The sequence below is a fragment of the Euleptes europaea genome, chromosome 1 (genome assembly GCF_029931775.1).
Source record: "Euleptes europaea isolate rEulEur1 chromosome 1, rEulEur1.hap1, whole genome shotgun sequence".
Classification (NCBI taxonomy): domain Eukaryota; kingdom Metazoa; phylum Chordata; class Lepidosauria; order Squamata; family Sphaerodactylidae; genus Euleptes; species Euleptes europaea.
Window position 1 is genome coordinate 97638178 of NC_079312.1, and position 26476 is coordinate 97664653.

At 42.0% G+C, this 26476-nt stretch overlaps 1 protein-coding gene across 3 annotated transcripts in view; it reads left to right on the plus strand.

Moving 5' to 3' along the window:
* ARHGAP26 (Rho GTPase activating protein 26) overlaps positions 1-26476 on the plus strand; it is a 357153-nt gene that overhangs the window by 213632 nt on the left and 117045 nt on the right. For all 3 annotated transcript variants that reach the window (XM_056851135.1, XM_056851143.1, XM_056851152.1), the window contains exons 15-17: positions 9257-9341; positions 13504-13562; positions 16732-16837. In XM_056851135.1, the coding sequence (XP_056707113.1) occupies positions 9257-9341; positions 13504-13562; positions 16732-16837 (250 nt within the window). The remainder of the gene's footprint in view (positions 1-9256; positions 9342-13503; positions 13563-16731; positions 16838-26476) is intronic.

Here is a 26476-nt window from a genome sequence, read left to right on the forward strand (position 1 = left end):
TGCAAAACCAATAATCGTTACATAATAGCAACAGAATTGAAAAACCTCCTGCAACCCAACATCAGATGTCAAAAAAAGAAGAGGAAAAAAAGCCATTTGTCGGAATGGCAACCCTCAAAAATTGAATTGGTCATGGAAGAAATTAATCAGCTGCTTTCACAGAAACCACTCTCCAGATTTCATGTTGAATATTCTCATGATGACTTCAACATCCAAGCCAAAGCTTCCTGTCTGACTGTGCTCAGGACTTCATGACCCCCATGGCTATTGTAGGACTATCCCAGGCAGTATTTATTAGATTTATTTTTCTGCACTAAAGTTCTTTGGTGATCTGATTAAGAGAGTAGATAGAGTTGAGGCTCTTCTCATCCTGCTGTAGGCAACCCCCCCTCCTTATTGATACAAATCATTCCAAGATACTCTGAGAGATCTGGGGAGTCTAATTACTTGCTTTGTGGAATCTTTGATTAAATCTTGGAAGAGCAGACTGATAGGAGTAGGACCATGTGTTTGGATATATATGGTCCAAATATATACCTGAAAAATACCTTATTGGTATTTTTAAAATACCTCATTGGTATTTTTCAGATACATTTGGTATCTGGATTAATATTCAGAAACCTCAGTAATGCCGGTATTCTGATGGAAATATCCAGGAATATCCAGGACAAGAATTTTAAAGTTCCAAACTTTAAAAAAAACCTTTTTGCCTAATATATGGTAGTCTTGCCACATTGGCCTGTGGTTCTTCTGGGATTCTCTGGTTTGACATTGGTTTTGTTGGGCTTATTGGTTCTGTTTGCATTGGGAGACTTTTGGTCAGTAGTTGCTTGCCCTTGTGTGTTTGGCTATTCTTTGCCCTGGAGAAAGCATGCAACCCCCCCCCCCCATAGGAAACAATGGAGGATGGCTGGGAAGACTGTGATCAGGAGCCCATAGAATTGGACCCCTTGCTCCAATTCACTTGAAACTTTTGTGGGCATGTAGCTCTAAGTTCACAGCAATTTTGGTGTCATTTGCTCAAAAAAACAGCCACTCCAGTCGTCTGAAAAGGTTTCCCATTAGGAATACTGGATCCAAATAGGGAATTCCAAAACAAACAAACAAAAATATCAAACCGGAATTTGGGACCCAAATAACCTGAAATGCCAGCGCTTATGTCTTTCCCGAAATCCAAATCCAAAAAATACCAATTTTTTTTTCATATGCACATGCCTAGATAGAATTATAAGTCAAAGTTGGTACTTTCATCCTCTCCCTGAGATCTCTAGCCAGTGACTACAAGGGAGTTGGGAGCCTTCAAGAGAGTTAGAATCTGACTAGAGTGGAGTATAGCACACTCTATCTGACTCAGCACAAGTCTTCCACCAGTGATGCTCTAGACTAGAGTCTCTAGCACATCATTGGTGGAAGACTTGTGCTTAGTCAGAGTGCGCTATAAAGCACATTTGCAGGGGGTGGTGAAGAAAGATTTGCTGTCTGCCACCATTGTATAACAGTATCTTGTCAATATACTGATGTTACCAAGCTCTATTTCATTAACAAAGCCCCTAGATGTGTCTGTTCTAAACCAGTGTGCTTTGAAGCAGTGGTCAAGTGATTGGGAGAGAACAGGCTAAAATTCAAGCCAGACATGACACAAGTAATTCTGCTCAGTAGAGTTGATATTGTTAAAAGGATGAACCTTCCCGTTTTATTATTGGCAGAAGTTAACTTTGAGTACTTAAAGGATTGTTAGCCCTTCTAGACTCAGCCGATCTCTCTGTGGTGACCCATGCTTACTGGATTCTGAGATTAACATTTCTTGGTTGTGTAGACGTTGTACCGGTGTGAGCAGGGACGGGCTGTGAGGCAAACACAGCCCAGGAAAAGATCCCCTCCCTCCCCCAACAGAGGAAGGACAGAGGGACAAAGAGCAGGCTGCTGATTTCACGCATGATGAGGGCTGCTGGCTTGTAGCTGCCCACCTCATGCAAGGAGGGAGCTGACTGCAGCTGGTTCCTCTGGCCTGCCTTGCGCATGGGTGTCCCTGGCACACCCCCGGTTATCAGCCCACTTCGACTTTCCCTGGCTATAGGAGATCAAGGCAGCATCAGACCATCCTCTGGATCATCCCTACCTGGTAGGCAGAAACTGGGGAATTGGTTTGCCTGCTCTGAGTGTGGCACAAGAGTCCTGGAAAGAAACCTGTTCAATTTGACCAGGGAGAAAAGCCACCTATATAGTTTGGGAGCTAACTGGGAGAAGGTACAGATGTGCTTCTCTTGGTGTGAAACAGATGAGGCTATGAATCTGCTACTTAAGGTTGCCAACTCTGGCTTTGGAAATTCCTGACTATTTGGGGGCTGTATCTGGGGAGGGTGGAGTCTGTGGAAGGGAAAGAGCTCAGAAGGGGTGTAATTCCATAGAGTTCATCCTATGAAAGCTGCCATTTCCTCAAGGGAAATGGATTTCTGTAGCCTGGAGATCAGTTGTAATTCCAGGAAAACCAGGCCCCACCCAAAGGTTGGCTTTCCAGGCCAATACTTCTAGATGTGAGTGTTTTTAATGCCTTAGTTTTGTGATTATGGGGTGATATTTTTTATGTAATTCATTTTGAATTGTAGAGAATGTCTGTTTTAGCTTTAGCAACCCCAAATTTGTGGGATATAAATGTTTTAAATAAACGCATAAACACTTGTGTCACACTTCCTTTCCTTTACATTGTGTTCATGAAAAGTTTTAAATAGAAGTTGTGTTCCAATGAAGAAATCATAATTGGATAGTAATGAGAGCAGAGGGAATAGAAGCTGGTTAACAAGGCATGTCCCCCTGTCAGTGCTTTTATGATAGTTAGCACATGAACATTTTAATATTTATCAAGTACTGAAAACTAGGTACAAAGGTAGTTATGTCATAGAGAATCTGTGCCTATAGGGATATAATCTAAATCAGTCAAGAAACATGGGGGGAAATAAAATAGAAACCAGAGATAAGGCACTTATCCCGAAGGAGAAGAACTTGGCTAGAAAATACATTACAAGGGAAATTTTCCTAACTTTAAAAAAAAGAATCCAAGAAGAAGAAGTGCGTGTTTAGGTGAAGGGGTGTAGGAGAGAAGGGAATTCTATTTGCAGCAGAGAGTTTGATCTGTGTCTCACACATCCAAGACCAACTCTTAGCCATTAATGGAAGAATGCTATAGATATAAAATATAAGTTATTCAATTGAGTGCTATTAGGTGCTATTAGATCAAGTCCAAGTGTTGTCTGTGCCATGAAGTATGTGCTTTCATCTACCACTCTTTCTGGAAGAAGCTTATTCCACTACTTGGCAAAGGAACAGTTGATTAGTGCAATGAACTACATGTTGGGTTGCCTATGAAGACTATCTTGAAATTCAGCTGAGCCAGAATATTAGTAGCAAGGTTGCTAACTCATCACTAATTGTTAGTGTTTCAAGATGCAAGTAAAAGTGCAGATTTTGCAGATAAAACAGCCCAGATTTTGGGGGTACCTGGAAGACATCCTACTTCTATCTGAACCTTGTGAAGTGTTAAGATCTTAATTAGAGTTTGGGGGATCCCATCTTCTGGGATTAGGGCTTAGCTATGAGAGATTTTCCAAGGTGGCACCCCATGGAACATCTCCCCTTGTCTTGTCACTGGATGCTTACTTCAATTACTGATAGTGACATTTGATAGCATGACAAATTAATGATTTTGCTGTTGAGTTTGTTAAGTGTATTTCTTTGTGATTTTACAGCTTTCCTTCCATGGCTTTAGTTGTAAGCTGTAAGGTCAAAAAAGGGATTTTTTTTCAGAAGTTTTTTTCAACATTTGAGCAGATCTAGAAATTTAATATTTATTTAATATAGTTGTAGAATACTCCAGTTCCTGTATGCATTGGAAACTTAGCATAGATTTACGTTTGTCACCTACTTTCCCCAGCAAATAGTGGGACCAAAGGAGCCTGGTAAGGCAAGAAATTGGTAAAACTAGTGTGCTCTGAAGTATTTAACGAAAGGATCTTGGGACATAAGCGGGGGGGGGGGGGAGAGCAAGTGGCCAGTCAGTTAGTCAAGAGCTATTTCAGTTCAAGACTTGAACGAATGGGGAGGGTAGAGGCAAAACTATGTAGGCCTTCTGATTCTTGTTATGTAGGATCTTAAGATCTTTCAGGATCCTGAGATTTTTTGCTTAGGATCTTTTGCTATCGTTTCTCTGGTGTGTCGACTGACTTTGTTTTGAAGGCCTGGCTTTCTTAAGCGTGACATTACAAAAAAAGTGAAATGAATCGTTCAATCTGCGCATGTTGTTCCATTGTTTTTCCTCCCTCTGTGTATAATCTATAATTAAAGCCAGGGAACTCTGATCTTGAATTGGGTGTTTGTTCTGCTGCTGTGAAATGCTGCATAAACAAAGCTAGTTCTAATTTCTTAACACTTCCCCTTGCATTCAAAGGAGAGATTTCCACCAGGTTTCTTTAATCAATGTGTTGTGGTGATGGCAGGATGTGTTTGTGTTGGCCATATAAGCTTGCATGGGTAAGGAAACTCTTACTAAAGCAAACTCAAGCACACTCCACCCACCCCAATGACTTCAGGCAGGTTTATTTTGTTTCCAGAAGTGCTCTGAGAATAAGAATAGCCAAGTGCTCAGCCTGTTGGGAAGATCCATTTTGAGGTGTGGTGACTGGCAGATTTTTGCTGAAAACAGATTGTTTGGGAGACTCCTAGAGACTGGGATGGAAAAACGAGTCTATTAAAATGGATGGGTTTAAAATGCAAAGCCATAAATAGTTTTGTAGTCCAGCTGTTATTTGAGTAATTTCTCTGTAATTTTATATAGCTGTTGGTGTGTTTGAAAGGCTGATACATGCAAAGGCAAAATAGGCAGGCTTTGCAAGTATGTGGTTCAGGGAATGTCTAGCACACCTTACAGATTTCCCAGTTTTTGGCTCCTGTGCCACATAATGCTGCCTTGAACTGGCCAGGGATATAATACATGACTTTCCCCTGAAATCTGGATATTTTTAGTGAGGTAGAACATTTTTGCTGGAGATTGCATGGGCTGGTGGCTAGAAATGATGATTAGGGAACGGGAAGGGCTTTTAAATATAAAGACGATGAAGGCAGACCCCGAGGTTTTACTGATAGCATGAAAATGCCAAGATGCGCAGGAGCACTAAGAAACCAGAGCCAGAAAAACAAGCTGGAATTAGGCATCTAGAGGCCAGCAGCTGCCCAACCCATTCCAGCTTTTCAGAGTGCCTTGTGCAACATTTAAAAACAGGCTACCAAAGTCTATTTGTGTACGGTTTTATTTCTTTGTATTTGCTCGTGTGCTAACCTTCCAAACCCATTCACCTCTTTAAAAAAAAAAAAAAAATCTCCCCTCCCTCTTTCCTTCCCGGTATATATATGTTATAATGACTGGCAAAGATAAAGTTAGTTGGCCTCAGTCTTCCTTGTGCTTGAACTCTACTTAACAGGCCTCCCGAGGCTCTCTGCAGATGTTTGTGGTTTGCAAGCCAGTGGGAACCGCTTGAGCAGAGTTTCCTTGTCTTCTAGCAGCGAACGTCAGTCTGGCAAGAGTGCTCATCTGGCGAAAGGTTTCTGGAGTTGTGAGCTTAAGGTCTGCTGGGTCAAGACGCTCAGCGGATGATTTGCTGACACCCGGCCGTGCCAGAGTCCCATTATACAGCATTGTGTGAGAACCTCGTTTTCTCTGCTGTAATCCAAACACAATGTAACTGCTGGATGCAGTGGCTATAGTGTGTGCGTTTGTGTGCTCCTGACTTGTGTACACACACACTTTTTTTTTCCTTGTAAAGGAAGGCAGAGTCTAGCATGGAGTCTGCTCTGGGGAAGAATACAGATGCATATGCAACTCTGCCAGGAATGAGACACCCATAAACTGTTGTGCATAATTTCAGATAGTGCAGTCATGCTACTAATTATTATAATTTATTGTTAGCAAAAATTATCGCCCATCGTGGTGACTGGCAGGGTGTATGCAGAGTTGTATTGAAATGTACGCCCTCCCTGCCGTTAAAGGCTGGGCCACATTGTGTAAGGATTAGTGAGCAAGCTTTGCTTCTTATACCAGTGTGGCCCCTAAATGCAATGCAATGATAGGCAGTGTGTTCTAGTGGTTAGTGGTTCAGATTCCCCACTGCCATGGAACTCATGACTGTTGTCCAACCACTGCCAGACTAGCCTGCTTCATACTTGTTTTGAGAAAGGGTGGGGGGTTAAATTGTAATGGATATAGTTCTTTATCCCTTTATAGCAGCTGTATATAGGGTTGCCAACATCCAGGTACTAGCTGGAGATCTCCTGTTATTACAACTGATCTCCAGCCGATAGAGATCAGTTCCCCTGGAGAAACTGGGTGCTATGGCAATTGGACTCTATGGCATTGAAGCTCCTCTCTTCCTTAAACCCCACTTTCCTCAGACTTCACCCTAAAAATCTCCCGCCATGGTGAAGAGGGACCTAGCAACCCTAGCTGTATAGGGTAAAGAACATACTGGGTGAGTGTTAAAACTGCCCCTGCTCCTAGTGCTTGCCCCTTTCAACTCTGCAACAGATTATATAGCTTGTTAACCACACCCTATGTGGGAGCCTTCGTGAAGCGGAGAGCCCCAGCCCCGCATGGCCTCATGGCAGGTTCCTTTTTTTCCTTTTGTAGTACATCTCAGGGTGTAATGGGAAATGGCACTGTGTGTGTGCGCATCTGTGATTGCTTTTCTTGATTCACCCTGAGGAGCTCAGTTTTAGGTTGAATGCAGCTGTATTGCTGACAGCTGAGCAGGCATCTTTGCCACCAAGATTTGCATCCATGTCCAACAGTGCTATTCTAAACAGAGTTACACCCTTCTAGGTCCATTGGGTCTTTTCTACTTTGCATGTAAGCATTCCCCCACACACACACCATTTAACCGTTTTTCCATTTATTGGTGCCCACATTAGTATTTTGAGTAGTTTATTTTCGTAGTGTAAATCTATTCTTAGGCTCTAAGACACTTTTTTATTGCTCACTTTCTTGACCTGTACATCGCAATAATCCATAAACACCAAGTAATTTGGTACGATGCATCGTCATCTTATAGAGTGAAAGAAACATTGAGAAAAAAGGACAGTAATTGTTTTATACAAGCTTGATATGTTTAAGGAAAGGACTTATTTGGGCGACTCTTTTGGGTTTCCTGGGCTTTTGTTTTTTTAGCCTCATAGGTCCTGTATGTGACTGGAGATGGGCTGTTTTTCAGTTTCTTTTTGACAAGTCCTTCAGCACACATATATACTGACTAGTGCTGTGATCACTGGGTGTGTAGGGAGTGGTATTTAGGGATGCTCTCTATCTGTATCAGATGAAAATCCATCTTTAACTCATAAAATGGGGAGTGGAGAACTATATATATATAGGTCAGAGCTCCCTTGGAGTAAAGATGGGATAAAAAATATAGTCAATGTGTTATGGATGAACTGTTAACAGATGGACTATTAAGACTGCTTATAATCCAGCTTCTGATTTTTAAAATATCCCTCTGACTCGGATTGATGTAGTTAAACATTGCCGTTGGCCATGCTAGACATTCTTTTTGTGATTATCAGAATGATAATTTAAATGCCTTTGAATGTTGGGCGTGTATAACGTTTGGTTAGTTTGCACAGGCTAACAGTTGACTGTCTCAAGCTGCTTTTGTCATGCACTCTGTGATGCCCACATTAAAAAGGTAAAGGTTGTCCCCTGTGCAAGCACTGGTCATTCCTGACCCATGGGGTGACGTCGCATCCCAATGTTTACTAGGCAGACTTTGTTTACGGGGTGGTTTGCCAGTGCCTTCCCCAGTCATCTTCCCTTTACTCCCAGCAAGCTGGGTACTCATTTTACTGACCTTGGAAGGATGGAAGGCTGAGTAAACCTTGAGCCAGCTACCTGAAACCAATACCCCCATTACCTATTTTCATTTACTTATTGAAAATATTTATAATCTACTTTTAAGGCCTTTGAGGCAGTGAACTATTAAAAAGACATTAAAAATCTACTTCTAAACCTCTGTCTAATGTGTGTGTATATGTATATATATGTGTATACGCAAACATATATAAATACACTCGCACACACATTCACTCATACATAGGTATATATGCATATATATAAAGGTAAAGGCCCCTGTGAAAACACTGGGTCATTCCTGACCCGTGGGGTGACATCACATCCCGACATTTACTAGGCAGACTGTTTACGGGGTGGTTTGCCAGTGCCTTCCCCAGTCATCTATATATATATTGCTGCATATATATAACCAGCAATTAAAAAACAAACAAGAAGGGTTGTCAGTAAAGGTATACCAAATGAAACAGAAAAGACTTCACTTGCTGGTGGAAGACAATGAGAGGGACAGGTTACTCTCACAGAGGAGGGAATTCCATAAATTTGGTGCCACAACCAAGAAGGCAATTTCTTAGGTTGCCACCCTTCTAACATGAAGTGATAGGGCACCTGAAGTGGCCCCTTGAAGATCATTGTCATGTAGGTATGGCAGTAGGTGGTCCTTAAAGTATACAAGACCCAGGCCATATAGGGCTTTAAAGGTTAATACCCGAACCTTGAATTTGAGTCTGGAAGCCAGTTCAGATGAAACAAGACTGGAGTGATATGGTTCCTATGGCCTACTCCAGACAGCATTCTCACTGAAGCATTCTTTACCAGTTGTAGTTTCTGGGCACTCTTCAAAGGCAGCCCCCATCTATAATGCATTTGCAGTGTTCTAATATAGATGTTATCAGGTCATGTAATGTAATAGGAGCTCAGAAAAGGCTGCAGCTGGCTCACCAGCCGATGTTGGTGGAAAGTGTCCTGACCTCTGCTGCCACCTATTACCGGTATCTAACCAGATGCCCCTTTTCTCATCTTCTTAGCCAGATGGGGCTAATGGTGTTCTTTTCTTGGGACTATATCAACCTCTTTAGAAAGAGATTTCCAGTTCCTCTTCACCTGAATACTCATCTTCTCTGGTCCAGGGAAGTGAGGAGAACAAACAGTGGCAGAATAGATTATCCAGTCAACAAAACCCACTGCTGGTCAACAAAACACAGGGTTTTTTCACTTGTACCTGCGCCCACAGAAGCAGTACTGACCAACAGTGGAAATGCAGCAAGGAGAATGTATAGGTAGTGCATTATAACTTGGAGACAGGTTAATTTTGGTGTCAGTCCTGCAGATTAATTTGTTGCCTTGTCGGTTCACTTATTTCTATTTCCTTAGATCCTAAAACAGCTGAAACAGAAGATGACATCTGTGCAGAGTGGGAGATAAAAACAATCACTAGTGCACTGAAAACATACTTGAGGTAAGTTTAGAAGGTACCCAGTGATCTGTCCCCCCTTTTTCTTTTTTCATTCCTGGCATCTCCAGGGTAGTAAAATGTATAGATGTGCCCTTAAGTTTCCCTGCATAAACTTTACTTTGTTGGCTGTCTCTGTTCCTACTTGTGCCATGAGTTTAGGACTCAGGGAGGAACTATGTTTAACAAAAGAGATGTAAAACTCCCAACTTCTACATCCCTGGTGATGCTAATTGTGGTAGGGCACAGGATTTTTCTTGGGTCCACTGATTCTCCCTTGCAAATGTCTCTTTACTGATTTTTCTCTCTCCGTGACCTGAGCTCCAAATCTGTAAGAACATAAGAGGTGTCCTGCCAGATCAGACCAGCGGTGCATTTAGTCCAGCATCCTGTTTCACACAATGGCCAACCAGTTGTTCTGGGCGGTCAACGAACAGGACGATAAACAAGGCCTCCCCATTATGTTGCCTCCTAGTACTGGTATTCAAAGATTTACTGCCTGTGGATGTGTAAGTTCTCCTTATTCATCATGCCTGGTAGCCACTGATGGACCTATCCACAAATCTCATTAATCTCCTTTTAATGCCATCCTTGCCACCTACATCCACTGGCAGTGAATTTCACAATTTAGTGACTTGCTATGTAAAAAAAAGTTTTTTTTCCTTTTGTCCCTCTTGAATCTATTCCCCATTAGCTTCACTGGGTGCCCCGGAGTTGTAGTATTATGCGAGGAAAAAACTCTCTATATCCACTTTTTCCGCCTCATGTATAATTTTTTAAGTCCTCATCAAGTCCTCCCACAGTACACTTATATATAAATGGAAAACCCCAGGCTCTTTAGCCTTTCCTCATAGAAAAGGTGTTCCAAGGACAAGAAATGCTAGGTGCCGTGGGAGCACCCTTGCAGGTGAGAATCAACAGGCACAGAAAGGGTTAAATAGCTCCAAATGTTCAACTGCACCCTGCCCCTGCTTTGGGATTACTCAGCAAGTGTATGTTTGAGAAACACGTGCTTGCTAGTATAACATGTAGTTCCACCCTTACTCATTGCTACCAAGCCTCTACTACAGTACAGGCCTAATCTTGCAGAAACTCCCTGCAGTATATTTTAGTAATTTATGACCAGCTCGACTATGATTTAAGCTTTATCCTGTCACCGAAGGCACTCTGCGTTCCAGCATTCTACTCCTTAGCACATTTTGATGTCTTACAGTGAGACAGCGGTTCCCAGCCTCCCCTCCACTACTTTCCTGACTTGACATTTCAGCCATGAGCTCTTGTGTGGCTGCATTTTAAAGTGTAGGAACACGATTGCTGTAAATATTTGGGTTCGCTTGCAACAAAGCAAGAATGGCGAATGTCATTTGGTGGGGTTCCAATCCAGGAAAGTGCCTTGGACTATGGAGTGCCAGAAGCAAACTATTTCCTTTGGCACTTTCTCAACACAGTGAAATTTGTTACTATTAATCATGCAGCAATAAAGATAAAGGGAAGATTTATTTGGCAGCAGGTTAAAAACCACAAACATGACGATGGAGACCCAATCCCAGCACCAGTCTCCATCCATAAGAACATAAAAACATAAGAAAAGCCCTGCTAGATCAGACAAAGGGCCATCAAGTCCATCAGTGTGTTCACACAGTGGCCAACCAGGTGCCTCTAGGAAGCCCACAAACAAGACGACTACAGCAGCATTATCCTGCCCTGTGTTCCACAGCACCTAGTATAATAGGCAGGCTCCTCATACTGTAGAATACTGACTAGTAGCCATGGATAGCCCTCTCCTCCATGAACATGTCCACTCCCCTCTTAAAGCCTTCCAAGTTGGCAGCCATCACCACATCCTGAGGCAGGGAGTTCCACAATTTCCACAACAGGGAGTTCCATTTTTTTATTCTGCTCCCCTCTCAGCTTTGGCAAGCATTACGAAGGATGATGTTACCTATCCAGAGAGGTGTGGGAGGCAATCTTGACCCAAACAGGGGTATTATCAGTTAATTCATTGCTAGCATGATCATATTTATTAACCCTTACCATGGTTCACTCGGGAGTGGATGCTTTTCAAAGACAATAGCAACCAGACGAGAGCCAGCGTGGGTGTGTTGCTTAAGAGCAGCGGACTCTAATCTGGAGAGCCAGGTTCGATTCCCCACTCCTCCTCATGAAGCCTGCTGGGTGAAACCAAACTACCCCCCAAAAATGCATGTTGTTACTATCCCTGCAGATGATCAGGTAATTGCATGGAGGTGGAAGGCAGGGACAGCGGGCCCATGCCCACTCTCACTCCACACATGTTCAGTGAACGCTTGGGACAGTCATCTGTACTGGGATTCTGTCTTAATAATTAACAGCTTCCGAGCATCTTTGAAACTATGTAGTCTTTAGGCAAATAACTTAGTAAATTGCTAGTGTTTCATGAGCAACAAACGTCAGGGAATTGTTTCAGAGGGGTTGGGGGTGAACTGGTGTTCCCATTGAGGCATGGCTCATCCTTTTCAGCTGGCCTCCTCTTCTGCTGTGTCCCTGCCGTCATTTCTGTGCCCTCAGTATCAGAATCAGATTTATTAGTACGGCATATGCCAGTAAAACATTTGTATCATCTATACATGAGATAAAAGATTACATAGATTTAAAAAAGACAATACCTGGTTAAAATTCTTGACTAATATTTAATATTTAATAGGAGCCCCGTGGCACAGAGTGTTAAGCTGCAGTACTGCAGTCAAAAGCTCTGCTCACGGCCTGAGTTCGATCCCGACGGAAGTTGGTTTCAGGTAGCCGGCTCAAGGTTGACTCAGCCTTCCATCCTTCCGAGGTTGGTCAAATGAGGACCCAGCTTGCTGGGGGTAAAGGGAAGACGACTGGAGAAGGCACTGGCAAACCACCCCGCAAACAAAGTCTGCCTTGGAAATGTCAGGATGTGACATCACCCCATGGGTCAGGAATGACCAGGTGCTTGTACAGGGGACCTTTACCTTTAATATTTAAGAAACTAAAATTCACTAAATATTAAAAGAAAATTTTAAAAATAATCTAGTTGCCATGACCCAACTTTAAGCAGCGGACTTTATATGTGACTGCTAATCAGATTTATGAACACTGTGCCCTCAGTAGAAAGACTGAAACATTAATGCGAACTGAGAATTCTGCCGTTGGTCATCCTAGTCCTCTCTTATATGTGAACAACTAGGAAGAGTAAATGTGCAAACGCACCCCAACTAGGCAACCGCTGCCAAACTCAGATAAAGAAAACAAGAGATACTTTCTTCCCTTTAATGAGGTCCCGTGTTTTCGCTACATGCGAAGTATATGCCTCTTTGCTAAGATTTTTATTCTCTTGACATAAAATGTCACAAAACCACAATACTGTTTTGTTTATTTGGCATTTTCTCCAGACGAATGAACAGTGAAGGGATAATAATAAGCTGACTGAGGATGTTTTTATGTCTTTGTATGTATTGAAACTGTTTTTAATCGTTTTGATGATATGTTTTGGCAGGGGTTGGTTTTAATGATTTTAAAATGTGATTTTATCATGTATGTTTTAAATTGTTAGCTTCCTTGGTGGCCCTTGAGAAGGCAGAAAGATGGGGTATAAATTTTGTAAAAAATAATAATAAAATAATAATTAAGCTGGGGGTTAAGGATGATTATCAGCAGTTTGGGAAATTTTACCGGTAAAAATCTGATACTGCCTGACCTGTCCTTTACTAGAATTACCTTTTCTTGACCAAACAAAATTGGAATAAGTCTTTATAGGGATAATTGTCATCTTATTTGCAGGGTGATTTTTTTTACTCCATTTTGGAGTATTCCCTGGATGTGTTTTTATATATATATATATATATATATATATATATATATATATATATATATATATATATATATATATATATATATATGTAAATTATGTAAGAGTGTTTATTTTGCTACTTTTGAGATGTTGCTTGATTTTAATTAAACGGAAATGGGGAATTAAGTCTTTCTTTCTCTCTGATATTGTCATCTTTTTGTTGAGAGCAGCAAGCTAGCTGAGTTGGCAGTGTTTAGCTGTGCCCTATATGATTAAGAAGGATTTATGATAATGGCAGGCTCCCAACTGCATTTCAGCCGTTCTGTCATCTCTTTATTGCTCTGATTTGTCTCCCCTTTGCTCTCTGTATCCCAGAATGCTCCCAGGGCCACTCATGATGTATCAGTTTCAAAGAAGCTTCATCAAAGCAGCAAGTAAGTACTTCGTCACAACCTCTTGGAGGAGATGGTGGAATGGCTGAATGTAACTTCCTAGCCCATTGCAATTCATTGGCACGGATTAGCTTTTTAAGGAACTTCTGCGAGCAGGAATGGAATTGTAATTGCAAGAGGACATGTTAGCTGTGTGCTTCCTACAGTAAAAGGGTGCCAAGATGTTATGGAAGAGTTTGCTTGCCAAACTTACAGGAGCAGTTGCTCTTGTTTGGATACTTGCTGTCAGCAAACAATGTTTTATGACTAAAGTGTGATTGTATGATTGGAAACAGAGGTAGGCATGCTCAGAACTTCTATGCAATCACATTTGCCATCCAAACATGCCTCTTCTGAATGCCACAGTCGGAGGTCAGCCGAGCCCCAGATCCCTTCATTTAATCTCTGCACAACTCAAGCAGCTGCTCAGCAGGTTGTGGGTTTTGCTTCCCAGGGTGGGAGATCAGAAGCCAAGTCTCAGCTGATCAGGGAATCACTTCTGATCCTACTCACAGGAAACTTCACCAAGGGGTAGGGTAGTCAGGAGGATCAGTTGAGACATGGCTTCTGACCTCCAGCTTGGGAAACTTTGCTGCATCACAGCTTTGTAGGGCGGAGATGCTGCAAAGTGTGGGTGTGGGGAAGCAAAAGCCAACTCTCAGCCACTGATCACCTTATGCAAATTTCTTCCTGTTCAAACCAAACAGGTGTGAATGGCTGAGCAGCTTGATGATAAATCTGTTCTTTAATCATGATTGACAATCAGAACATCAGCTGAACTCACGAGTGTTCAAGCATTCCTAAAAAGAGGTTCCTCCCTCTTGTTGTGTTGGTGGTAGGTGTGTCTCCATTTCACTGTGGTATCTGACTTGAGAAATCAATGCTAAGCCATTCATGCTGTTTTAACACTGAAGTTTGCTTTCATATCCTTGCAGACATGTCTGTTTTTATGAGAATTGGAGGTAGAAGGGGAATGTCGAATAGGTCAGGAAGCTGCATTGAAGTTACAAAAGTAGTAATCCAAGTAGTTGTGAGGAAGAGGATGAAACAAGTAAGAAAACAGCCTTCCCCAGGTCATCTATAACAAAATCCTTTTACCCACAGTGGTCAACCAGATATTATTATTATTATTATTATTATTATTATTATTATTTTTATTATATGTTGAGGCCAATTTGAAGCAACAAGAAATTCAGAGGTGTCAAGTAATCCCTCAGAAGAGTTCTATTTTAGTATTTCTCGGAATTCGACATACACTTATAGGGTAAAGATGTTTTGTAGTATGACCTCCAAATGTAGGGACAGATACGCAAGCCAGTATTATCATCCCTGTATTCAAGATTGGGGGAGGGGGAGTTGAGGTGGAAGGAGAATTATTTGTCTGAGGTCACCTAATGAAACCAGCATGGTGTGGTGGTTAAGAGCAGCAAACTCTAATCTGGAGAACCGGGTTCAATTCCCCACTCTTCCACATGAAGCCTGCTGGGTGACCTTGAGGCAGTCACAGTTCTTTCAGGACTCTCTCAGCCCACACAGAGGCAGGCAATGGCAAAACCACCTCTGAACGTCTCTTGCCTTGAGAACCCTACAGGGTCACCATAAGTCAGCTGTGACTTTATGGCATGTACACACTATTGAAGCTGGGGAGTTCCATGATTCATAGCTCAGTCTTTTTGCCACTATGCTGTACCAGCTCTGTATAAATAACGGCTAAAACATCCCTGAAGACATGCAAGTTACGTCTTTATCTCTCACTTTATCTCTCACTTTATCTCTCACCTGATTTGCTACTTTGCTGGATGAAAGTGTAGTTGCATCCAAGTAGTTCTGGATTATAAGGGCCAAGTGTTTTCCAACTTTGATGTCCCATGTTGGTGTTCTTGTGATGTGGTGATGCATTGAATTAACTCTATTTCATTGTATCAGGAAAATGTGAGTGAATTAGTGTATATGTTAGACTCATTTAGATTGCCAGGATTGCTACCCTATGCTTGGAATGGATGAGCTGAGCTAGTAAAGATTTCCTCCACTCGGGATGTAGGGCCCAGGGCACCCTGTAGCGCCCCCTAGGGGCGACTTCTCTACGTACATTTGCTCCTGCGGTGTCTCCTCGGCCTCAGACCACTTGTTCTGAGAGCCTGAACTGTCCTCTCCGTCCGAGTCAGCCAGGGTTGTGGGCTATACGGAGCTTGCCCTCCCTTGCCTATCCTCCTCGGCTCCACTCCCACACTCCTTTTACAGGGGGCCTCCCCCTAAACCCCTCCCTCCAATCCTATAAAGGCTGGGCTGGGGCTTCCGGCAACCACGCCCGCCTACACCTGCCCCACCCCCTTCCCTGCCTGGCTCCCCCGCTGCTCAGCTGGTCAGTGGGACGCTGGGGAGGCGGCGGCCCTTGCCCCCCCCCCCCGTCGGCCCCTTCCAGGCTTGTCTACAGCCCTCCTGGGGGCTGCGGGGAGGTCCCTCGCCAAGTTCCTCTTCCGGGCGGGTTGACTGCAGGCAAGAGAAGATGCAGCGGTAAGACGCCAACCGGCCGCCTGCTCCTCCCAGCTCCCGAGCAGCTCCCTCCTTCCCCGTCCTCCCGAGTCAGCAGTGTGGGCGGGGAATAGCTGGCCTCAGCGCGGTTCATCCCCCCTTCTCCCTCCTGCGACGGTGGGGGAAAACCTCGTTGGGCGGCTCCCCAGTGTGGACGGTCCCCCAGACCGGTAAGTGCTGCTGGGGGAAGAGGACTCGCGACGCCGCGGTTTGCAGCCGTCGCAGGACAAGGGATCCAAATAGAAGTTATTGATTTTTACACTGCATTTTCATTACATTATTCCCTTAGACTAGAGTATGCTGTTGTTTATTGTCTTCTGATGTAGTCGTAAATGACTTTGTATGTAAGGCTGTAAAGCTGTATCTTTAAAATGTGTTTCCGTTTTATCGATAAATCAGCACATGCTTTAAAAAAATACTCCCTTGGTTCTCCAGAATTGCTACCATATGATGATTTGGAAGAATTAAAGCTTTTCAAGGTGTTGCATAAAAATTTCATTGGCCGTGTTTACTATTTTTTACAATATTAATATTTATTTGTGCTTGTATCTGGTGCATATTACAGTTATTGAGTGAGGAGAAATCCAGTGATTTGGGATTGTGCTTTGTGTCCTGAAAAGTGTATCTTGTCATCTTGCAGAACTGGAGAATCAAGAATCCAGAATTTCAGAAATCCACAGCTTAGTACACAGACTCCCTGAGAAAAACAGACACATGCTCCATTTGCTCATGAATCACTTGGCAAAGTAAGTATGTTTCTTTGATTAACAGCCCATTTGTCCACCTCCCTCAAAATGGAAAAGGAGCAACAACATCTAAGAGTTTGTGAAGCTGCTGTATGCAAAGTCAACCCGTCGGCCCATCAATCAGTATTGTGTACTTCGTTTTTCAGTAGTTCTTGGTAATTCAGCTAGAGGTCTTTCCAAGGGTTGTACCTTAAATCTGGGTTTTAACATGAAATGCTAGGGATTGAACATGAAACCTTCTACTTGTAAAATGAGTGCTCGCCTACTGACCTGTGGCCCTATACGTTTGAAGGTAAGTTGGCCTTTTTCCTGTCCTGAATCTAAACCAGGGATGACCAACTAGCAGTAGGATTTCCAGCTCCAGGTTGGGAAATACCTGGACATTTTGGGGATGGAGTCTGAGGAGGATGGGGTTTGAAAAGGGGAAGGACTTCAATGCCATAGAGTCCAGTTGCCGAAGCGGCCGTTTTCTCCAAGGGAACTGATTTCTATTGCCTGGAGATCAGTTATAGCAGGAGATCTCCAGCTACCACCTGGATGTTGGCAACCCTAACTAGCAGTTTTACAAAATGTTAAGGTATGTTAGCAGCTTTAACAACAGTTTCACTCATAGCAAACAGAAGAAGGTTTGAGAAATAGAGAGATCTCACACTTCCCTATTTCATCACTCTTTAGTTGAATATGTAATGAACACGTGCGATGGATGATGTGAAATCTTGGTACTATTAAGCAGCAGAATGCAGAATTAAATGCGTCTCAAAATATCAAACTGGCCAAACCCCATCAGCTGTCAAGGCTTTTCGGAGTTTCCACACAACATGCTTGTGGTGCTGGAGTGCTGTTTCGTGAGTGGGAATGACCAGGTCAAGGATCTGTTCCTGCTTTTGGAACGTACTGCTCCGGCAAGACAGTAAGTTCCAGGATAAAAAGGAACAGGATTAATTGTTGAGAAAGAACAGGCAGGGGATTTATACACTGAGGTACAGTGTGGGAAACTTAAGATATAGCTGCTCTACCACAGTTGTAGCCAAGTTGCAAGAAGCCCAACATATTTTACTTTCTACAGAAATATGTGACAATTTGTCCTGGTCACTAGCAAAAATGAAGAGAAACTTTTTGGAAGAGGATAGCTCTCATTCTCTCACGTGTATGCTTTAGCAAATTTATAAATGACTTTAAAATTCTGGCATATTCCAAGGGCCTTGTTTTGAGGAATCCAGACTCAACTGAGACGTGTTCTCGAAGTTTCGTGGCAATATCTTACTGTTTCACTTTTGCACCAGAATTTTCACAACAACTGGATGTGATGCATCTGTTGGGAATAAAGCTGACTTCAGCAATAAAGTGATGGGCACAAACAGCTGCCCGGGGAGCGTCGGTAGTAGTGGGATTAAATTGATTACAGTTCTTTATAGTGTTTAGGTTACAGGGCTGTCCGTGGCATGGTGCTGCTCTAAAATCCCCCCTATTTTAATCCCGCTGTGCAGGAAGATTTATCATTGTTTTTATATTCAAAAACAGTTGTCTGTGCCATGAGGATGGCAGACATGTGGGTTATAAGTGGCAAAACAGATCTGCGTGAGTCATGGAAATTATTTCTCCCCCCCACCCCGCTTTAACTGCCAAAACACTTCTTTGCTTAGCATTTAAAGCTGGGGGGGGGGGGGAAACATCTGGGATGACTAAGCAGCTTTAATGTGTCAGTTCCAGGCATTACTAGGCTGTGACTCGCCATCCTCCTCTCCATATCAGAGGATTGTGTATACAGGAATAATAGAGGACTTTGGAAAATACTGGAATGAGTTAGACTATAAATGTGACTGTGGAACAGAATACAGATAACAATATGAAAGGGGACAACAAATAAAATTTGAAATGTGGTATTAAAGAGAGTTTCCAGATGCTCTGTTTTAACTTGCATTTGTGTGTCTTCTGCACAATTCAGAATATGGCTTCTAAACCAGAAAGCTGGTTTAGATTTCAGGGTTTTTTTTAATTTAAGAAAGAAAGCTTGGATACTTAAAAGCTTGTGCTTAAAAGCATGTGGACTTCCAGATATTTCTAGCAGCCAAGCTTCTTTCTGGGATTCATTGTCTTTGGATTCATTTTCCAAAGGAGAGGTGGAGTTTTTGTTAACTACAGGAATGGAGGTGAGTATGTAGATCGGTGTATATGAATGTATATATAGATCAGTGTGTGTGCACGTATATGACTTTAACGGAGCAGAACAGGAAGCAGACAGGAGCAGTTGCACATCTGTAAGCTCAAATCAAAGCTCTTTTCAAGCCAGTGAGACAACGGCGTTATTGGTGTAAACATCTTGTGGAAAACGGATCTACCTGTGCAGTCTTCAGTGGCAAGGTGTGTGCAACTCTGCTGATTAATAAACATCCCTACCACCTACATATCTGCTGAGTTTCTCCACAGTGCCCCTCTTCCCTCTGACTGACTGTCTTGAATTATGACAGACAAGTGCCTGAATTACCAGTTGTGAATGTTTCTGATGTTTAAACAGTTCAGCAGGGCCTATAAAACTGAGCTGTTCTACCAGGCATATGGTGGACAGTGACGGTCTTGGTCCTGCTGCCCTCCCTTCCCTTCCCTTCCCTCGGTCCCTTTTTAGTATGGTTGATTTTTTTGCTTATTTATTTTGTTGGATTTATGTTATTCCCTCCTTCCCTCTGCACGGTTTCTCGTCATTGTCCATTGTTTTTTGTATGCTGCTGATGGGTTGAGGGGAACCTGGGTTTTAATTGATATAATTAGTTTTTATTGTGGATTTATGGTTATTTTAATTGCATTTTTATGAGCCGCTCTGAGCCTGGCCTGGTCAGGAATGAGCTGCATAAAAATGCAACAAATAAATAAATATTAACTACTATTGTAAATGTTGTGATTTTAAGTCGTTATAATTAGCGTGTCTCCTTGTGTATTAACTTGTAAAGGTGATTTCTTGCATAAACCTAGCCCATCTGGGATTACATAATGAATATGACAGCATCGTGACCCTCATAGCCAGTCATATATCTTTGTGGTGATGTCATTTAAGGCAAACAGAACCCTCCCTTTTGCCCTCAATTTAGGGGGCTGGAGAGGATACATCCATTCCAGTTGCCCAAGCTGTTCCGCTGATGCTTCTAGCATTGTGTTAGTAGTTTTGTTGATTTGCGAGCACAGCGTATAAAACTTGCTCCAGTCCAGGTCCACTGATACAAGACTAGTTGGGGCAGAATGTGCAGAGGAATGTGCTTCCCACTGAATATAATGCAATACAGATAGACCATAGCTGTCAATCAGTTGGGTGTCAGTCATCTAAAAGTTATCCACCTGCCATGCTTGTTTTCCAGTGGATGCATTTCCCCATCCTCCTCCCCATAACTCATCATGTAACTTCAGAAGCTCCCTGTTATCTTCTAGATGCAGCCGAAGACATTGTTTGTGGCTTATAACGTCCTGTATACCTTCTAGTCCATTGTCTCCTATATATTCCACCATGATCTTTTAAGATCAGGCAAGTTTGAACTTTTTGGCTGGTGGTAGAAAGTGCTGTCAAGTTGCAGCGGACTTGTGGCAACCACCCCGCAAGGTTTTCAAATTAAGAGATTAACAGAAGTGGTTTGCCATTGTCTGCCACTGAACAGCAACCCTGGGCTTCCTTGGTAATCTTCGATCCAAGTGCTAACCCAGGCTGACTCTGCTTAGCTTCCAAGATCCAACAAAATCAGTCTAGCCTGGGCCATCCAGGTCAGGGCACTTTATGGCAGCACCATCTTTATACCAATTTTATACTGTAAAGTAGATTCCTCTTTATCACTGGGAAGTTTGAAGCTTCCTTGGGACCCTTCTGGGCCTGAGGTTTTTCCAGCACAGTTGTATTCAACTCCCTTCTGACTTAACAGAACTACATAACTACATAATACACTTTTTGTGCATCTCCCTGGCACTGTAGTCCAATCAGGGTCATAACTGGAGGGGGGGGGATGAGAAAGGCAACTGCTGCCCCGTGGCATGCAAAGAAGGTGGCAGAACTGCCTCTTCTACAGGAGGAGCGGATGCCTCTTTGCCAGGTAGTTCTGCTGCTGCTCTCCATGCCACAGGGGTGACTGCTGCCCTCCACATCCCCTCCCTTCCCCGTTACGGCCCTGAGTACAGTGTGAATTGAACCTCCATGCACCTGAGAATTTACTTTTAGGAATAGCTGGGAGCACCAAACATACTCCCAACACGTATCTGGTTTTACATACCCAGAAACAGTGTAATATTTAACTAGACCTTCAGAGATGGGATTCAGGATGGGCCTGGAGAGGCCCATTTTACCTATTTTTTTATTGTTTGGGAATCTGATTTAGCAGAAAACCATAGAAATACTTAGGGATTATGGTGGCCTCATATCATATGTTGGGAGCCTGCCTTCCTCTTAAGTTAGAATTTCACCTTTGAATCCACTGGTCTGTGTTGGCTGATCACTCTCTGCTTTTGGTCCCCATGTGTCAAATGAAAAGCATAGGTTCTGTCTTGTTTGATTTTTATAAGGAAGCATGATAAAAATATGTTGCCCGTAATAGGAGACATATGAGTGTTATGGGATGATCAGTGCTTTCTTGTGTTGATGCTTCATAGTGACCCTTTTGCATAAAACTGGGTACCTACTTGATCCAAACTCTGCATGGTGACTGAGCAAAGCAACATGTATAAAACAGCCTGGTCTGTGGACTGCCCCCACCCAAACTGCATGGAGAATTTCCATACTGTTTCCAAACATCTGTGAACTTCTTTTTGAAAGGAATTAATTTGTTAAGACATTAGAACATTATAATTAAATAGGACAATTAAATATTATAATTTCCCATATATTGGGTTCCTATAACAATTTCAGTGGACTTTGCTCTTTAGATTCGGTCATCTAAGTAGCACATGCAGGAAACATTTAACACATTTGCATTTCATGGTGAGCACTTAATATGGTGGTGAGCCATATTATATTAGGTGCTTTGGAACACAGGCAGGACAATGCTGCTGCAGTTGTCTTGTTTGGGGGCTTCCTAGAGGCACCCGGCTGGCCACTGTGTGAACAGACTGCTGGACTTGATGGGCCTTGGTCTGATCCAGCAGGGCCTGTCTTATGTTCTTAAGAAAGGTACATATATTCAGTCAACTGAAGATAACTCTGGCTGTACTAATTATCTAGAGCTGCCTCTCTGAGGATTTTCCCCATCCATCTCTTTTCAAGGACCTCTTTGAAATTATAGCAGAACACCGTGGTAGTTTTCATATCCCACAACAAAGATCTGCATGCATACTCCTAGATCTGGGGAAGTTTCAAAATACTGATAACTGGAAACATCTACATTAGACTGCTGCAATGTGCTATATGTGGATCTACCCTTGAAGAGTGTTCAGAAGCTACAGCTAGTACAGAATGCTGACTGGAGTGGGTCATTGGGACAATATCATTCCAGTCTTGTTCCTACACTTGCTTCCAATCAGCTTTCAGGCCCAATTCAGGGTGCTGGTATAAAGTATGCTTTAATGGTCTTCATTGCTTGCTGCCATGGGGGACCCCTGAGTTGATGGAAAGGCAGCATAAATAAATGTTTTAGATAAATAATAAGGCAGGAAGACAGAATTACCAAGATGAGGGAGGGATGCCTGCCTGTGTGTGTGCATGACTGCCTGACTATGTCTGTGTTAGCGAGAAAAGGAGAGAGTGCAGTTTGATTTGTATATATTTAATATAATGTACATATTTAATGAGACCACCAAGGAATACCAGGGTTGCTGTGCAGAGGAAGGCACTGGCAAACCACTTCTGTTAGTCTCTTGCCATGAAAACCCCAAAAGGGGTCGCCATAAGTCGGCTGCGACTTGACTGCACTTTACACACACACACACACACACACACACACACACACACACACACACACACACACACACATTTAATACAATCGACCATTGTTGGGTAGTGATGCTAGATGTGACACCCCAAGGAGACCAGGCACAAGAAGTTGGCATAAATATGAGCCCCAAATGTTCTGAACAGTTCTCACATTAAATACTTTGCTTAGTCAAAGTATCTGCTGTTCCTCTTTCAGTCCCTCTATGAAAGAATAATTTTTGTGGAGATAATTATGTTAATCAGAGTCAAAGCAGTTTGGTGAATAAAATGTTCCAAAATCAGGAAAAAGGTTGACTCCTTTTCATGTTTTTTCTTTTGCCATTTTTGTGTTCATGTAATTCTTCATTGATTAAATGGGCCATACCTTGAACCTGTTCTTCGCAGACAAAGGTATCCTCACCTACAGATTCAATGCTTGTTACAGGGTGAGTGCGAACAGCTTGCAGTGTGAATGTATGTTCAGCCCACTCACCTTTTCCTCAGTATAGTAATTTGGTGCATCGGTCCACTTTGTTTTTTCGAAGGCCAGAAATCTTTGTTTTCTAGTTGAATAGAAGCCTTTCTACCCTGCATAATAGATTGCTGTGTTGTTGGACTGATGCCAAGAGCTGAGCCTTTGGTGCTTCTAGTAGGAATTCTGGAATGTCTCATGACCAGCATGGTGTGTGTGTGTGTGTGTGTGTGTGTGTGAGTAGGGGGTAATGATGATTTTGGCAAGACATGAGATTCATGAAATGGATTGTTATTACTCCCTTTTAAAAGAGTTAGAGATACTGTAATGCAGCAGAAGAAATCAGCCTGGCTAAACAACGAAGCTTTAAAAATTTGTTTGCATAAATTATTTGAGTGTTTATGTTCACGATTAACACAAGCATTTATTATCAGCAAGTCATGGGATTTATTTTTCCCAGTAAAGCTGGAAGTTAACGTATTGCTACCCGTTGCTAGTTCAAATTTCTTGATGACTGTTCCCACCTTTATCAGCCAGTTGTTGCCCAGGTTAATTTCTTGTCTTGGGAATCTGTGGCACACAGGATGAGAAACTAATTGTAGCACTAAATGAATAATAATTGATTCCACAAAATAAATTGTGCTGTATATAGTAGCTGCAGAAGGATAAACATTATGTAAATCAATATTGTCGAACACATTTTCTTGTGCTAATAACACAGTTTTCTCAAAGCTTATAAAATGTAAAGATGTTCATTTTTCATGCAATTAGATTGGTCTGTGCATCTCCCTCAATTTGCTTGTTAAAATTTGTCAGTATAATTTTACAGATACTTTTATTCTGTGGCTCCTGTACATAAAGCCAGCAATTTTGTTTGCTGAATGAATATTTGCTGAATGAATAATTGCTGAATATTTTTAATGAATAATAATTAATGAATATTTGCTGAATGAATAATTGTAGCAGAGTGAAAAAGTAATAAACATACAAGTATATAACAGTTTTCTTTGAGCTGTACAGGGCAATATTACTCATTATGTCAAAGAGCTTCAGAGTTACTGTTTGAGGGTATCTGCCAAAATGGCCTTTTTTTAGTTTTTAGTTAGGTTTGGCATTTCTGAAAGGATGGCTACAGTTTAAATTTTGTTTCACTTGTTTGTGAATAAACAGTTTGTACAGTTGCTGTCCACCAGAGGTTCTAGATCACATCCAGAATAGTTTAGGGTCATTATGCCCTCACGTTGCTTCTTGTAGAAGCAACCTAGAGACTTGTAGGGCTCTCATTTATTAACTGATAATTCACCCAACTATCATTGTCTGGTGAAGCCAAAGTAATGGAAAAAATTGAATGTCAGAAACACATGCAATCACATGCACATACGCGTATGTAGTACATGGCATTCATTTTTTTAAACAGCATTAACCTGTGTAATATATTAGGGGGGAAATTCCCTTTGTTGGTGATACAGTATGTTACCTGTTTGATCCAACTGATTAAAAACACTTACAGCCATATATTTTAATGTACCTGTTGTAGGTACGGAGCTATTCTAGAAAAGCTCTTGGTGATTATTTTTATTCAGGTTATCTGTCCCAGGTTTTCAATGCTGTTGCTGTTGGGAAGCGAGGGGGTTTCTTGCCTTCCCCACAGCATCATGATGAGTTTGTGAATCTCTCAGGGTTTCCTCGGTTTTTCTCCAGTTTTTCCTCAAACCTACTTTGCTATGAAGTTTTGGGGAAGATCTTAGTAAATCCCGGATGGTTGCAATGTAGTAGAACATTCATATTTTCCCACTCATATGGCCACCATTTCCTCTCTCTCCCTCCCCCAAGGGGAATTTTTATATTTATAAATATATATATATATATTTATAAAAATAGGTACCAGAACATCATCATAGTGATACACAGTTGTAGCAATATGTATAATAGGTTCTCTGAATTCTCAGCTTTTATTGTTTTTTTAAAAGTAAGTCTCTAGCATCTTTCTTTGCAGAGATATAAGGGGAAAGATGTATATCCACAATACAATGGGTTTCACATATTGTTATAACGTTGTGTCGATATAATGATATTCTAGTACTGATTTTTTTTAAAAAAAATGCAAAAGCCCTGGTGGTCTGAGTGGGGGGTGGCCACTGCTGGAGGGCTGGACCAGGGAAACTGTGTGAAACCTGTCATGCGGAAGCTTTATCAGCAGCTGCACCAGTAAACAGGGAAATCACCCAAGCCTGTCCCCAGGTGGAAAACCACCTATGATTCAAAGTAGGGTGCAACATTTCCCAAAAGATACTGGGCCAATCGTACTCTGTTCAGAACTATGTTAAACTCTTCTGGCAAAATACTGTGTAACTCAAAACCTTGTTTGCACTTAACACCAACAGAAGTTGACCCAGCTGGGGGAAAAAAGAGATTCCTTGTTTTTTATCCGTTCCTAATTTTCTGGAAGGAATAAATTAAGCATGCAAGGGCACACATTACAGCCATCTTGCTGAAGTGAATCAGATCTGTGTCTAGTTAGTGCTTAGATGGGAGACCTCATGCATGTCCCTTGAGGGAAGAAAGGCAGAATATAATGCAAAACTACATAATACAGCAATGACTGTTTGAGAGCCAGTGCTGTGTAGTGGTTATAAAGTTGGGCTAGGATTGGGAAGACTTGAGTTCACTGTTTGAGCTTGGGCCAATCACACTGTTTCAGACTAACCTACCCTACCTTCACAGGATGGTTATGAAGATAAAAAAGAGAAGGGAACAACCACATTTGTCAATCTACCTTAAAGGAAGGGCAGCATAAAAATGCAATAAATAAATATCTGTTTGCCCTGCTTCTCCCTTCTTTCCTCTCATTTTGTTGACTTTCCAATGGTCAAAATTCAGGTTATAAATTACTCAGATTATTTTACTTTATAAAGGGTCGTGTACTTTGCTAATACCATATCACTACATAAATTATAAAGAGCACTGTATTAATTATCTATTTATAGACTGCTTTCTTCTTGATCAAATGGTTCCCACTGTTTCTAGAACATAATAGCTAGCTATTTACAGTCCAGAATAAGGGTCGCGCAGTCCTCAGTGTCAGTTTATCATAAGAATGTACTTCTCTTTTGTGGCATTGTCCTTGTCTTGGTTTGGAAAAGAAAACCTGCTTCCCCCCTCCCTCTCCATATATTGCATGACTCTGCTTTTAAGGGGTCGTGATGTCCTGACACGACAAATGTTTCTTTTCTGCATGTTCCTTTTTCAGCCAATGAAAAAGCTTCACCAAAGGCACCTGTGTATGGGGCAA